The 14,434-nt window shown below is 45.0% G+C and overlaps 2 protein-coding genes and 1 pseudogene across 3 annotated transcripts; 1 reads left to right on the top strand and 2 right to left on the bottom strand.

Annotated features, from left to right (window-relative positions):
- The first annotated feature begins 835 nt into the window (after nt 1-835).
- Nucleotides 836-3,468, top strand: LOC136518068 (B2 protein-like). The gene is made up of 5 exons (XM_066511725.1): nt 836-1,818; nt 2,021-2,121; nt 2,274-2,357; nt 2,894-3,004; nt 3,099-3,468. The coding sequence occupies exons 1-5, from the start codon at nt 1,086-1,088 to the stop codon at nt 3,141-3,143; spliced, it is 1,074 nt and encodes a 357-aa protein (XP_066367822.1). The 5' UTR covers nt 836-1,085; the 3' UTR covers nt 3,144-3,468.
- Nucleotides 3,469-4,053: 585 nt separating this feature from the next.
- LOC136518067 (DEAD-box ATP-dependent RNA helicase 15-like) lies at nt 4,054-8,896 on the bottom strand. Of its 2 annotated transcripts, XM_066511724.1 has the most exons (13): nt 8,796-8,881; nt 8,649-8,703; nt 8,398-8,514; nt 8,185-8,285; nt 7,029-7,201; nt 6,708-6,939; nt 6,481-6,599; nt 5,770-5,826; nt 5,499-5,683; nt 4,784-4,928; nt 4,613-4,696; nt 4,469-4,532; nt 4,054-4,365 (listed from the first exon to the last, which is right to left on the bottom strand). In XM_066511724.1, coding segments are annotated over exons 2-13 (1,290 nt in total). In that variant the 5' UTR covers nt 8,651-8,703; nt 8,796-8,881; the 3' UTR covers nt 4,054-4,354. The 2 variants fall into 2 exon arrangements, with proteins under 2 accessions (XP_066367821.1, XP_066367820.1); XM_066511723.1 differs by having other exon boundaries at nt 8,649-8,896.
- Nucleotides 8,897-10,198: 1,302 nt separating this feature from the next.
- LOC136516161 (uncharacterized) lies at nt 10,199-13,566 on the bottom strand (annotated as a pseudogene).
- Between the last annotated feature and the right edge of the window lie 868 nt (nt 13,567-14,434).

The following is a 14,434-nucleotide window of genomic DNA, read 5'->3' as shown; positions in this document are numbered from 1 at the left end:
TTATTACTATTTTCAAGTTATTTATAGAAATTAATATGACATAAACCTATTGAGAAGTTAATATAACACATTCATACACAAAACTTATTGTTGACTACCTGAAGAGATGGGCTAGGCCGACAGTCAAGGATGACACAAACCTAAATACTTCATCGACTTGGTGGGCAAAGAATATTTAGGGTGCAGTTTGAGACTTCATACAATTCGATTGATCCGAAGCTCTTTGCAACTGACTTATCAAGCTATGATTCTATCTATAACCATGCCATCTGGACTATATGCGGAGATACGGGGATAGAAACAGGGGTGGAGAGAGGGAGGGGCTGAGGGGGGGCAAGGGGCAAAGCACCCCCTATTCTAGATGAATTTCTCTTATGCACGTGATATTTTTGTTGTGTAATTCAATAAAAAACATTGATTTGACCTCTCTAATAATATATATTTTAGCACTTTGACCCTCCTATCAGTAATTTCTGGCTCCGCCCTTGGATAGAAATTCCGATACAACAAAACACATGTCATCAACCCCCCTCTCTGCAAACCCTACATAAACAAGCTCTCCACATATGGTAGAGATTGGACATTTCTTGTATACACCGAGCAGTACAACCGTGTGTAATCTCTTTGATCTACTGCGATTGATTAGGAGTATATAGAAAACCCATACGAGTACAGCCAAAAATCTTTATGCAGGACTAAAATATATACAATACGCGACCACGTACAAAAATTATAAAATCATACGTACAAAAGTATACTTAAAAACTATTATGTACTCCGTAAGTGGGAACATGAGTGAAAGGAAAGCGAAGGAAGCTCCCAGAGTTCCCTCCCAGTCGCCACTCGGCAGTCCCCCACCTTTCTTTGCCTTCGCTTGCACGGCCCGCCCCCACTTCCTGGTTCCTCCCCTTGTTGATTGATTTCCCTGTCCTCTACTTCTCCAACCCCTCCCATCCGGGCATCCGGCAGTCCCGGGCATCGCACCCGTCCTCTTCATCCATTCAGCAGTTGAGGAGAGGTAGCGAGGAGGACCCGACTGCCGACCGCCACCCGCCGGAGCCAAGATCCCGATCCATCCATCCGCCATGGACGCCTCCTACGACCGCGAGTTCTGGAACTTCAGCGACCAGCTGCGCCTGCACAACAACTTCTCCAACCTCTCCATCGCCGACTCCATCTGGTCCTCCACCACCTCGCCACCGGATCCTCCCTCCTCGGGCAATCCCTCCTCCTTCCCCGGCGGCAACACCAACGCACCGGGCCTCATCGGATCCGCCAAGCTCGCCTTCGGCAACGCCACAACCACCAGCGCCGACCGCTACAACGCCAACGCCGCCGGTGCCGGTGTTGGTTCCAACAACGCCGCCGCCAGCAAGACCATGAGCGTGAGCGACTACTACCTCAACAAGAACACCAACACCAACGCCGCCGCCAGCAAGACCATGAGCGTGACCGACTACTACCTCAACAAGAACGCCATCCCCGCCGCCGGCAAGACCATGGACGTGGCCGACTACTACTACCTCAACAGGAACGCCAACGCCAACAACGACGCCGTCAAGAGCTACTTCAACAAGTCCGTCGGCAGGCCGGCAAACAACAACAACGTCGTCGGCGGCGGCAAGAAGAACTCCGCCGCCGCCGCCCACCACGACAAGAAGCTCAAGAACTCCGGCAACGGCAACGGCGCCGGCGTCGACAAGAGGTTCAAGAGCCTGCCGGCGACGGAGGCGCTGCCCAGGGGCGAGGCCATCGGCGGGTACATCTTCGTCTGCAACAACGACACCATGGAGGAGAACCTCAAGAAGCAGCTCTTCGGTATGCTAGCTGCTGCATCCTCCGTCTTCATTTCCCGTTCATTGGAATTGGATCGATTATACCCTACACACATATTCCAGCATCGGATATACACCGAATCGAATCCAAGATCAACTCCCAAGTTTTGATTTTTATTCTTCCATTCCAATTCCATCTAATCGGAATACTGAATCATTCTCTTGATCGATTTCCTGCGCTGCAGGGCTGCCGTCCAGGTACAGGGATTCGGTGAGGGCCATCAGGCCGGGCCTGCCCCTCTTCCTCTACAACTACTCCACCCACCAGCTCCACGGCATCTTTGAGGTCCAAATCAATACCTACTCTTTTATGTTTATTACTATTACTCATCATATCGATCAGATGATACATATGAACCCATCATTTCAGCATCTTATCTTGTCATTAATTTCATACTGAGAGAGAAAAAAAAGGTCTCATCTATGGCACGCACGCAGGCTGCAAGCTTCGGAGGATCCAACATCGATCCAAAAGCTTGGGAGGACAAGAAGTGCCCCGGCGAGTCCCGCTTCCCTGCTCAGGTAGGAGGCTCAACCTCCTCGCTCTCTGTGATGAGGAAATAGTACTCAATCATATTACCACAGAATTAGTTTGTGTGAAATAAAATGGTAATTAAAGAAACAAAAAAAAAGATAGGGACAATTAGTTAGATTACTTGGTTCATGTGATCCTGCACATCAATCAATCTGGCCTAATCGTCAAAAGAAAAGAAAAATGCTTGCTTTAGTTGCATGCACAGAAAAGTAGTGGCGGTAGGACTGAATGCTTCTAATTGTCTAAGTCAAGGTGGTTGGCCGACCTTACCAATGGATCAAGTTGTCAAACTTTGGTTGGGTGAATGTGGCCTTGTCAAGCTTTTGCCTTGTTGGCCTAGTCATGTCAATATATTGATGTCATGCACACACAAAAGCCAAACACATAACTGTCACAGTGCCTTGAGTCGGCCGTCTCCATCTGTTTCAACTGATTTCCGTGTTGATCCGGTCTAATAATGTTTTGATTCAGTCTAGTAATATCTGATCTAATCCCAGATTTGCTGGCCAATCTTGACCAATAGGTGAGGGTTGCAACGCGCAAGATCTGTGATCCGCTGGAGGAGGACGCTTTCCGCCCCATCCTCCACCACTACGACGGCCCCAAGTTCAGGCTGGAGCTCAGTGTCCATGAGGTGAGCTTGAATACTTACTACTGCTACTGCTAGCTAAGCTACTGTGCAAGTGCAGAGGCTAATCCAGAAAATTTTCTCATGTGGTTGCATGCAGGCACTCTCCCTCCTTGATATATTTGCGGAGAAGATTTTTGCCTGAGTTTGGATGAGTTGACAGACAGTTAATACACATGTTACATAATATTTGCGTGTATGTATGTATGTATCTGCTTCCTTCCAGAGGACTAGAGAGGGAAGGAATAAGAGTATAAGGCTGCTTGTATAATGTTAACAATATATGCTGGTTAGCAGCAACTGATTATCTATTCTAGTGTATAAGTTATACTGGAACTTTGCCGTTTTGTATCAGATCAGAAGCAGGCAGCAGCATGCCCTTTTGTATAAGAAGAAACCAAGTTTAGGTGCGGTGATGGCGGCATTATGCCCCCCTCATCATATTGTAACATACACACAAATACCATGCCTCTAGTCCTCTACATATGAACAGAGATAAATAAATTCAAGGAGGCGATCTCGGTTGAAATGAGGATTACTTCATGGAAATTCCTAGCCACAGCTCGTTCTGTCTGTCAAACCGAGACAATTTTAGATTGAAATGAAAGACCAACAACAAATACACCTGAAATGAAAGATCAACAGCGCATGCTTTGACTGCGTCATATACGACTGCCTTTACGTACGAGTTCTTGACACACGCCATGAAGGTCTCATGGCCCAATCGCACGACTACCACTGAAATTTTTTACCTTGATTCTGTACCCTAGTTTAGACGAGTAAATGGTAACTTCTGACTTTTTTTTTTTTTTTGAAGAAATGGCCCAACCCCATGAGAATATGCCACTGAAATTTTTTACAATCTGTACCCTAGTTTAGAGGAGTAAATGGTACACTGCCACTGCAAGATACGACTGGGGGTACACATTAACCTTTTGGTGAGTCAAGCTGTTGACCTGCAGCCGAACGACAGCAAGCCCCCAGCAAAATAGGGTCTCAAAACATCATTTAACCCAGCAAAATACTAAGTTAACCACCGCGGAACACAGATAAAAAAAACCAACAAATATGCAGCTTACTCGTACAATAAGTGAATTAATTTTTGACAATGCAAAATCCTAACATAACAGAACAGCACAATTTAGGTAGGCCTACAGGGCCCAAACAGACAGCATTGTCTCAAAATACAGATCATCATCCTGACTGCCTTTTTTAAGGTACAAAGGAGGCAAAACAAATCCTCCAGATCGCATAGTTCCAAAAGTAACCATCTCCAGACAGCGGACTCACTATCCTGCTCTATTCTTCTCAGTTGACGCACAGTGAGAATGCATTGCAGCAATGGCGGTCTTCCACTTACGATGGCACTGACAATCACAATACAAGAAGCATGTAAGGTCACATTACAAAACACAAAGATAACTGCGGAGATATATCCCTCAATCATCAAGACAAAGAAGCACCACTTACTGTAGGTGGAAGTGTCAATTTGCTCAGGCAGCTCCTTTATGTCTACCTCAAACCTTTCTTGCACCTTCCAAAGGTTGTATACCATTGTTAGGCCAAGTTATTGCAATGGACGAAAAAACAAAGTTTGGGCACACGAAAACTTACTTGGTTAAGAACGTCAGAATCCGAAGCAGAGGAAACAAAGGTAATTGCAAGTCCCTTCGTGCCAAAACGACCTGCCCTTCCAACCTGCAAGGAGCATTAGGAGCACTACCATCAGCATACACAAAATAATTCGACCTCACTAAAGTTAATAGCAGGGCACACAAAAGTTACCCTGTGCAAATAAGTATCAGCTGAGTCTGGCATGTCATAGTTTATCACAATGTTGACACGCTCAATGTCAATGCCCCTGCCAACTAAATCTGTAGCCACAAGAATTCTCTTGTGGCCTTCCTTAAAGTTTTTATATCTGGTTAGCCTGCCAACCAAAAGCATCAATTCACAAATAAGTACATGGCAGATATAATGCATGTGTCGGAAAACAACACAAAAGCTATTTTTATACACTATAATTAATTCACTTAATAGTACAAAGAACAAAACCACAACAATACAATACATGCTATCAAAATTGCATAATTATTACCTAACTAGCCATCATACGATCTTAATGACAAAACAGATATATACATTATCTAAAGAGGCACAATCAATCATCAACCAGCTGAGTGCAAGCAGCCAAGCAACACCTATATATATAAATAATAAATAAAGGACATAGTACACCAATAAAGGAAACTTGGGAAATTGGATAACAAAGCCTGCAATGGAGTGAGCAAGTGCAACCAGCCAAGCAACACCCATAAATAAGTGCGTAGTACACAAACAATTACAAAGCCTACCATGAAGGATTTGGTTACAAAGATGAATAATTGCACACCAAAGACCAGAAGAATGGAACATTAATACCCATTCAACTTCATTTCCTCAGGCAAACACACACATAGCTAAGCAAGAAATGAACTGCAGTGTGAGTTCGAGCGATTACCTTTCTTCCTGGGTCATTCCAGAATGAATGCAGATTGATGGGAAGTTGCACTCACAAAGCAATTTATTCAGTTCGGCAGCTCTGCTAACACTCTTCACAAATATCACAACTTGGTTGAAATCAAGAGCATCCAAGAGATCATTCAGTTTCCGGTTCTTCTCAGCCTCGCTAAGTTTTATATAGTGCTGCAAAATATATGATTCCAATTATTTAGATAAAGCAAATAAAAAAAGATGTGCCGTAACTCAAGAGATGAGAATTCCTGTGTTACCTGTACAAGACCATGGAGGGTCAACTTTGCCTCATCATCAACATATATTTCCATCGGCTGTAAGGGAACAAATGATAGATGAAAGAAATTAGCATTGCAGCGTCAATCTTGCAGTATATATACCAAAAGAATGGTATATAAACCCCTCTGTCAATGTACATGCAGCCTCCATATAGAAGTTCAATTATGCAGTGTTGGACACTAGAATCTCTCCAAATTTGCAAATTTGCTTAAGTTTTGCAACAGTGCTTCCAAATACAACTCCAGCAAAAGAACTCTTTTTCCACCAGCACAAGATAGTTGGATAACCAGCATCAGTGAAGTCCAATTAAGTGAAACCAAGTGAACATTGAGTGTGCAGCAAACTGGAGATGTCGACCAGGAGCTCGAGACTGCATCTTCAAGACAGAAGGCAACCCTTTATCTGCCCCCAGTTGCCAACACATTGCCAATAATTCACCATTTGGACAGACACCCGTCCCTCTCCACCTTCTATTGTACAGGTGTGGACAATGAAAAAGGAAAGGACATGACTGGCTTATGTACTACAAATAGAGACTCGGAGGAATAGAATCCTTTCACCTAGAGAGAGCAGACGACTAAACAACTCCAATGCTGGTAAATGACTAACAGCTACAGGAGGACCACCACAGGAGGAATTAAATATGACGACTTTGGAAAGGAGAGCTGGAGAAGGCTGCAGGACATTACATCTTGCATAAATTTCTTGCATACAGGACGGATCTCCTTGCTGAGCGTTGCTGAAAACATCATGACTTGCTTATCATGAGGAGTCATTTTGAAGATCTCCTGAACGTCTCTCCGCATGTCTGCATCATACATATATTTGTCAAGGACACCATCAGGAAAAAGGCCACCAATTATACTTTTTATACTGTACTTAAAACATGTTGACAAAATAGGAGATAGAGTATTACCAAGTGATTCGAGCATCTTGTCACATTCATCAAGAATGAAGTGCCTCACATTCTTCAAGGAGAGATCCTTATCCCTGGCAAGAGCAAGTATCCTTCCAGGCGTGCCGACCACAATATGAGGGCATTCATTCTTCAACAAATCTTTATGCTTCCTGATGTGAACACCTCCATAGAAGACAGCAACTTTAACTTCAGTGAGATATTTGCTGAACCTCTCAAATTCATGACATATCTACAGAAAGATAAGTGGAGCAAATAATCAAAATCTGACACAGATTCATCAAGAAAACTGATGGAAACATATATTCTGCAAGTACCAACCTGGTAAGCCAGTTCCCTAGTGTGGCACAGTACAAGTGCTGCTACCTGACCCGCGACAGGGTCAATTTGTTGGAGGGATGAAAGGACAAACACAGCAGTTTTCCCCATCCCAGATTTAGCTTGACAGATGACATCCATTCCAAGAATGGCTTGAGGGATGCACTCGTGTTGCACTGATGTGGAACCAAAAGAAATTGGAGCAGCACCCCAGTGAGTAAAAGTTTAACCTTCTGGATCCGTGTTAATGGAAAGTGTTACCATGTTCTGCTCCAAAGAAGAAAGTGTACCTGCACACCAACAAGACAAGAATGTTACAAACTACATGGTGAAAACGAATGATAAACATTGAAGCCCAGCAGAGCACTAGGACAAGCGTTACAGCAATATGCTAAAAGTGCCTGGCACAAAATACCATTTTTAGAGAGCTTTCAAAACATATCTTTGGCCATTAATTTTTATATAGTAACATATCTAGTTAACAAAGCAGCTTTATGACATGTTAAATTACTTGGACATCAATGTACAAGTACATCATGATTGGAGAGAGTTAACTGGACAATAAATATTGCATTGTCGTCTGGGAACCTTTTCAAAAGTAGTTCTTTTTTTTTACTTTGGCTGCATTTATTAGTTGCAAGAACCTTTTTTGGTTATGTAAAAGCAATAATCCCACTGGAATTGGATATGTCTAACAAGATTCCAACACTGCAGAGCAAAACCATAACATTGGAAATACCAGCATACAAAAACTAGAAGTTGCCTCCTTATATGACTAAAATACAGCATGACTTGTTATTCAGATGTCTTTAAAGTGTATTCCTAATACTAAGAAACTAAAGGTACAATTTAGAGACACTTGTACAGAATCCAAACCGTCTCTCCACACGAATTGAGCCTCCTAACATCAAGGCACATTATGGAAGAACTAATTTGCTGCTATATTTATACTGTGCCGCTTGGTTTTAGGAAGTAAAACAGAAGCACGGTATGATATACAAGTTCACCGTCTTATTGCATATTTGTAGAATTTCAATCGTTAATCATCTTGACAATTAGGGATGATAATGAATCATTAGTTCGCAGTCACTTTGCAGTGTCCACTAGCAGCCACACAGAAGTCAACGGGGAAAAGAATAGATGGAAAGGAGAAGCTTGCCTTCGGAAGGATGCTCAAAACCGCAATCCTGGATAGCACGAAGCAGCTCTGGCTTGAGCAGGAAGTCTCTGAAACCGGAACTGTGGATCCCGACGTAGCCCCTGATATTGTTATTTAACGCAACTAACGTGTTAGCATAGTTGGGAATCAGATCGAATCCAAGTAACAGATGGAGAGGTTAGAGAAATCAAACAGTAGGGGAAGAGGGCTTACTTCTTCGCGACCTCTCCGGTGGGCTTAGCGGCGGAGCCATCGACCGTCTTGTCATCGTCCTCCTCGTAGTCCAGGAGCTCCTCTTCGTAGACGTCGTTCTCCTTGGCCTCTCCCATCCTGCGCAGAAGAAGCGGAACGGAAACCGTCAGCACCGCAAACCCTAGAAGCCTAGATCTCGCGATTCACACGCACCCAGCACTCGAAATTCAAACGACCGCTAAGGGGCAAGAAAAGGAGAATCTACTACTTACATGTATGGATCTGTCGAGCGGAGCGGGTGAAGTAGGTGGGGGATTGGGGCGGCGACTGCACAGAAATAATTATTAGGATTAGAGGTTCTGGGTTTTGGGGTGGGGGAGGAGGCGACAGGCGGCGGCGGACAGGATAGGGTTGGGTACCGGCTGCGGCGGGGAACTAGGGTTTCCGCTCCACGATTTGGGGCCAAACTGAAGACGCAACGAAGCACCTCGTCCGAGCACTTCATTTATATATACCCGAAGTACTGGATCCCGATCGCGCCCGGCCCGCCGCGGTCGGTTCTAATGGCCCCCGACCGACGTGGGCTTGAAAGGCCCATTCAAAGACAGCCCATGACCCCTCCTTGTGGCCTTGGCTGGCCTCTCTCTCGCGTGCTCCTCTTCCTTGAGCCTTTTACCCACGTGCCATTTCAGAAGAGGGTCCTGGCCAGCGAGCTACTAAAGAATTCGAACGCGTCCTGATGTCATGATGCTAAACTTTCTTACCTCTCATGTAATTCCGTCGAACGCGTCCTGATGCCATGACGCTAAACTTTCTTACCTCTCATGTAATTCCGTTCACCTTCTATTTGATTTCCACCGTTATCCCTAACATGTGGGCCCGACCGATGATAATGCCCAAAATACCCTTCTTTCATAACCTTGTCCTCTCCCTTCTTTCTCTCTCTGCCCGGTAGGGCGCAAACTGTAAGTGACCCGGCCGCCTTCTTCCTCCTTAGCCTATCAGCCGAGCCCGATGCTGCCCGCGCGTACCTCGCCGCCGGACGCGTGTGGCTCCTTTCTCCAGCTCTACCCCTGCGTGCTAAGGGCCAACGCGCCAGCGAGCTCACTAGCCTGATCGGTTCCCTTCACCACGACGTTCCTACCCAGCTGCTGCAAGCGCCGGCCGCGGACACCGCCGCACGGCAGCTCGCTCGCTTGCTAGCTCGTTACGACATAGCTACCACCACCCCACCAACGGCGCCGCGGCTGCTGGCATGCTTCGGGCGCAGGGGCTGCGCGACGGCGTCGGCGTCGGACGACGCGACCATGGCCGAGGGCGAGCACCAGGAGGCGGCCCTGGGCCCGGTGCTGGTGGAGCTATTCGCGTCGTAGGGGTGCATGGCGTCGCCCGAGGCGAATGCCGTGGCGGCGCGGCTGGCGCAGGACTCCAGGGACGACGCCGCCGTCGTGGTGCTGGCGTTCCACGTCGACTACTGGGACTACCGCGGGTGGAAGGACCCCTTCGCGTATGAGCCACAGCCGGTTGCCGATGGCGATGAGCAGGGGGCGGTGACGTGGATCCTCATGCTCGACCAGGCGAAGTTCGCGGAGGTGACCTCAGCGCCCCGACGGCGCGCGCTGTCGGCCATGGCAGCCACGGCCTCGCTCTCGTAATCGCAGTGGCGGATCTAGGATTTCAATCATGGGGGTACGGACGAAAACGATATAGTCAAAGAACATGAACACGACATAATTAGATCACTAAACGATGATAAAATAGTTGTGATAAGTTACATGTTTTCAACTTTCCATAATTCTAATATACTAATACAAGTTTCCAGCTAAAGCTTCACACGCCGTTCCGCCATGGCTTGAAAGCGTTTAATGATATCTTCATTGCTTACACGTCGAAAAAAGTCATGCTCAATAAATGTGACCAAACAATCATTTAAGTATTGATCACCCATCTTATTCCGAAGCTTGGTCTTCACATAGTTCATTCCTGAAAAGACTCTCTCAACACTTGCAGTAGCTACGGGAAGGATGAGGACCAATTTCAGCAATAAATAAACCTGTTTAAAGCGATCATGCTTCTTTGTCTCAACTAGTTTGATAGATAGCTCATTAAGATTCTTCACTTGTTGAAACCTTGTGTCGTTTCGCACATCAACAATAAACATATTAAGCTGCGAAGAAAGTTGGATCAAATCTGTACTTGTAAAATCTTGAGGATAAAACTTTGCAAGTTTCATAAGTTTATCTTTATCAAAAGCAGCAAATGAATTAGCTGGATTTAGAGCAGCCATGCAAACAAGAAGCTCTGTATTAACTTCATCAAACCTGCCCTAGTAAGGAGAAAATAAATTATTACGAAAGGAAAAAACAAAAAAAAACTGAACAATAATAAAATAATAAGCAATATATATTATCAGACCTGCTATTGAGCTCTTGGAGTTGCATATCAATGACACTTAGAAACATTTCAACATGGAACCGATGAAGATTCTTTACTTTCACAAAGTAACGTTTTGGTCTCCCCACAGGCACATAAAAACCATCCATATCAGGAACCTTGACTCGATGTTTAACACAAAAAGATGTGACATCCTTCAGAAAGGTTTCCCATTCATTGTCCTCTCGCAACACTTACAAATGGAACTTAGTCATCTCAACAAGTTCAATAGCATTAATAATGTCTTGATCCCTTTTTTACAAAGCCTTGCATAACTCATCAGTATATCCAAATATGGTCAGCAATAAGTGTGCCATGAATATAAAGTCAAATGACTCAATTACTGTCAAGCAATTTTAAGCTTTTATACGCTCAGATTGAGATTTATCTTTTGAGATCTTCCCAAGAACTTTCCGGAGTGTGGGATACATAGCAATAATACAAGAAATAGTCTTGTAGTGAGTTCCCCACCGAGTATCTCCTGGCCTACCCAGACCCATCTCTTGATTTAAACCTTGTCCTGTTTCAATTTCACCCTGTTCTAAAGCTTCCAAAACCTCCTGTGCCTGGGCTTCTCTAAGCATGTGATGCTTTCTACAAGAAATCCCAACAACATTCAAAATATTTGTGACACAATCAAAAAATACGACACAATCATCATTTTGTTTGGCAACAGCAACAAGAGTCAATTGGAGTTGGTGCGCAAAGCAATGAATATAGTATGCTGAAGGAGATTCGTCCATGATTTTTGTTTTCAGCCCATTGATTTCCCCCTTCATGTTACTAGCTCCATCATATCCTTGACCATGACATTTAGATAATGTCAATTTGTGCTCCATAAGAAGAGACACTATTGCATCTTTTAGTGTTGAAGAAGTAGTATCCTGAACATGAACAATACCAAGGAATCTTTCTGTAACCCTTCCTTTTTTGTCAACATACCTTATACAAAGAGCTAACTGTTCCTTTTGGTAAACATCACTAGATTCATCAGCAAGAATAGAAAAGTAGTCATCTCTAAGATCTTCAATAATAAGTTTGCTAGTTTCTTTGGCACAACAGTTAATGATATCTGTTTGTATGGAATGGGCAGTCATCTGACAATTCTTGGGAGCATTCTGTCCTGTAACCTTTCTAACATCTTCAAACATTTCACCCAACCATTTTTGGAGTTCCTTAAAATTCCCCATATTGCTAGATGTGTCACTTTCATCATGTCCCCGACAAGACAACCCTTGACGCAAAAGAAACCTCAGACAACCAATTGAGTAGGTTAGGCGCGCCTTATATTTAACTTTTTCTTCTGTGGTGTACTTAATGTAAGTACTTGCTATTGATGCTCTTGGCCTAATGAAATTAGTAAATTTCTCAAGAGCTTCATTGTGGGTGCTTGTAATGCTTCCAACATGCAAGTCAAGTTTTGTAGGCTGGTTCTATTTTCTAAACCCACTATTCACAAAAGCATCACCACCAACATAATTAGCTGCATCCGCAAACAAATAACAAACAAAGTAGAAGGCAGCGTCCTTTTCCACACTGTACTCAAGCCAATCATACTTGTCAAACCATCTAACCGGAAAGCGACGCTTACCACCAATTTGTCGCTGTGGAAAATTATATGTCCTTGGCTGGCATGGCCCTTTTGCAATATATCCTCTTCTCACTGCATCTTGCTCATTGGCAGAATATTGGATGATGGGGATCCTCTTTCCAGGATCATGGGGAAGACGATCAACATCATAAATTCCCTCTTCTGTCTCTTGTTCCTCATGTATTTCTTCGTCACTAGGATTTTTAGGTCTTGCTTCTTGATCTTCCATCTCCTGTGTCTCATGTATTTCTTCCTCACAAGGAATTTTAGGTCCTACTTGTTGATCATGAATAATTAGTTGATTTGGAGTGGAAGAAGACACCTTTTGTGCTTTCTGTTTCTGAGCATGAGCATTCCATAGAGATGCAAGATTGTTATTCCTCTTCATGCTACTTGATCCTTGATGTTCTGCAGTCTGCAATAATCGGTCAAATTAGAAGAGGGATTCCGCAAACTAGAACTCATTATTGATGGGAATATTCCGGTAAAAAAATGATTGATCAGTGATCGCAATAGAACAAGATTGAATTTTTACCCTTTGCAACTTGTTAGTTTGGCAATTCCTGGGCATATTAGCGTAGCGTGTAGGACGAGCAGACGGCCGGAGGAAAGGTCAGAAACCAGAAGCAGGCAAGCAGCGCCTCAGCCAGCCGGCCGGCCGTCAGACAACGACCGAACGACGACGACGAGGGTTTCCATCTTTGCAGCGGCGGCGGGCGGGGTTGAGGAAGGAGTTGTATCGCTGTGACGCGTCGTTTTGTATTCGGCAGATCGGCAAAGTGCTTATTATACGTCAATATATTTGGAAATGGGCTGCTGTACGTTTGAAAATGGGCTGCAGCTGGGCCTAGAAAGAGTATTATACATATACAAGATATTAAAGTATATATATACTTGATTTTTTTCAGAAATTTTGGGGGGACAGCTGTACCCCCATGCTACTACTATAGATCCGCCCTTGCGTAATCGTACACGGGGAGTAGCTGCTTCCTGGGCCAGAACGCTTAGGACTCCGCGAGGGGGCGGAACGCGGTGGTCCTGTTGGCGGTGCACACCATGGCGTACTCGTCGTCGGGATCTTGAGCGACGCCATGATGCACCTGGTGACAGCGTTGTGCCCACCGCCTCCGGTGTTCCCGCTGAGAGCCGCCCAATGCGGCGGCCATGGTGCGAGCCAGACACCCACATCCCGCCACCGGCCGAGCTAGGCGCAGCACCCCTACAACCCTTCCCAGCACGCACACGTGCAACGCCGCGCGGGCGACCGGAGCGAGCAGCAGAGCAGAACCATGCCTTGCTATGTCGATCTAGCCAGCTTGATGACCCCACCGTGAAGTCACGCCCACACCTTATACAACCATTTTCCTTTAAAAAATAAATTTAGAAATACACTTATACTGGCAATTAACCTTAACCGTTCATCTCTATATCTATGGCTAAGATTAAAAGATCTCATACACTCGTACTAGTAGAACTAAAGGTAATCTAGACTTTTTTCAGCGCAGTTTAACACCGTTAAAATTAAAAATCGACAAAATGAGGTAAAAAAATTTAGTGTCGTGACATCGTACCATCTTTCGTAATGGCACGCGCGTAAAAGGCTCTTCCTTCCCTCCATAGTCCGCTATACTCCAGTTGAGAGTAGAGAGAGACAAGCACTCTCTTTTGAGGCTATTACATGTGTGCCATTAAAAAAGTTTATAATTATACATAGGTCATTAAAAAAGTTGGCCGCACATATATGTCACCGTTCTGAACTTCTTTGCTCTCCAAGCCATTTCGTCCGTTTTTCTACTTAACGGTGTCAAACCGACAGGTGAAATGACCATTTTACCCACGGTGGGGTCCGTTTGTCAGCCACCCAAACTCTCTTTTTCTCTCTCTTTCTTTTGCGCCTCCATTCCGCACTCCCCGTGCTCCTGCTCGTCGTCGTGGCGCAGGCGGTGTGCTACTGCTTCCCCCTTCGCGGTGGTGGAGCTCGTCGTGCTCGCGGTCGTGGGCGTGCCCGGCGCGCTGTGCCGCCGCGCCTCCCGT

Source organism: Miscanthus floridulus, chromosome 17 (genome assembly GCF_019320115.1).
Source record: "Miscanthus floridulus cultivar M001 chromosome 17, ASM1932011v1, whole genome shotgun sequence".
Taxonomy (NCBI): Eukaryota; Viridiplantae; Streptophyta; class Magnoliopsida; order Poales; family Poaceae; genus Miscanthus; species Miscanthus floridulus.
This window is presented reverse-complemented; position numbering and strand designations above follow the sequence as displayed.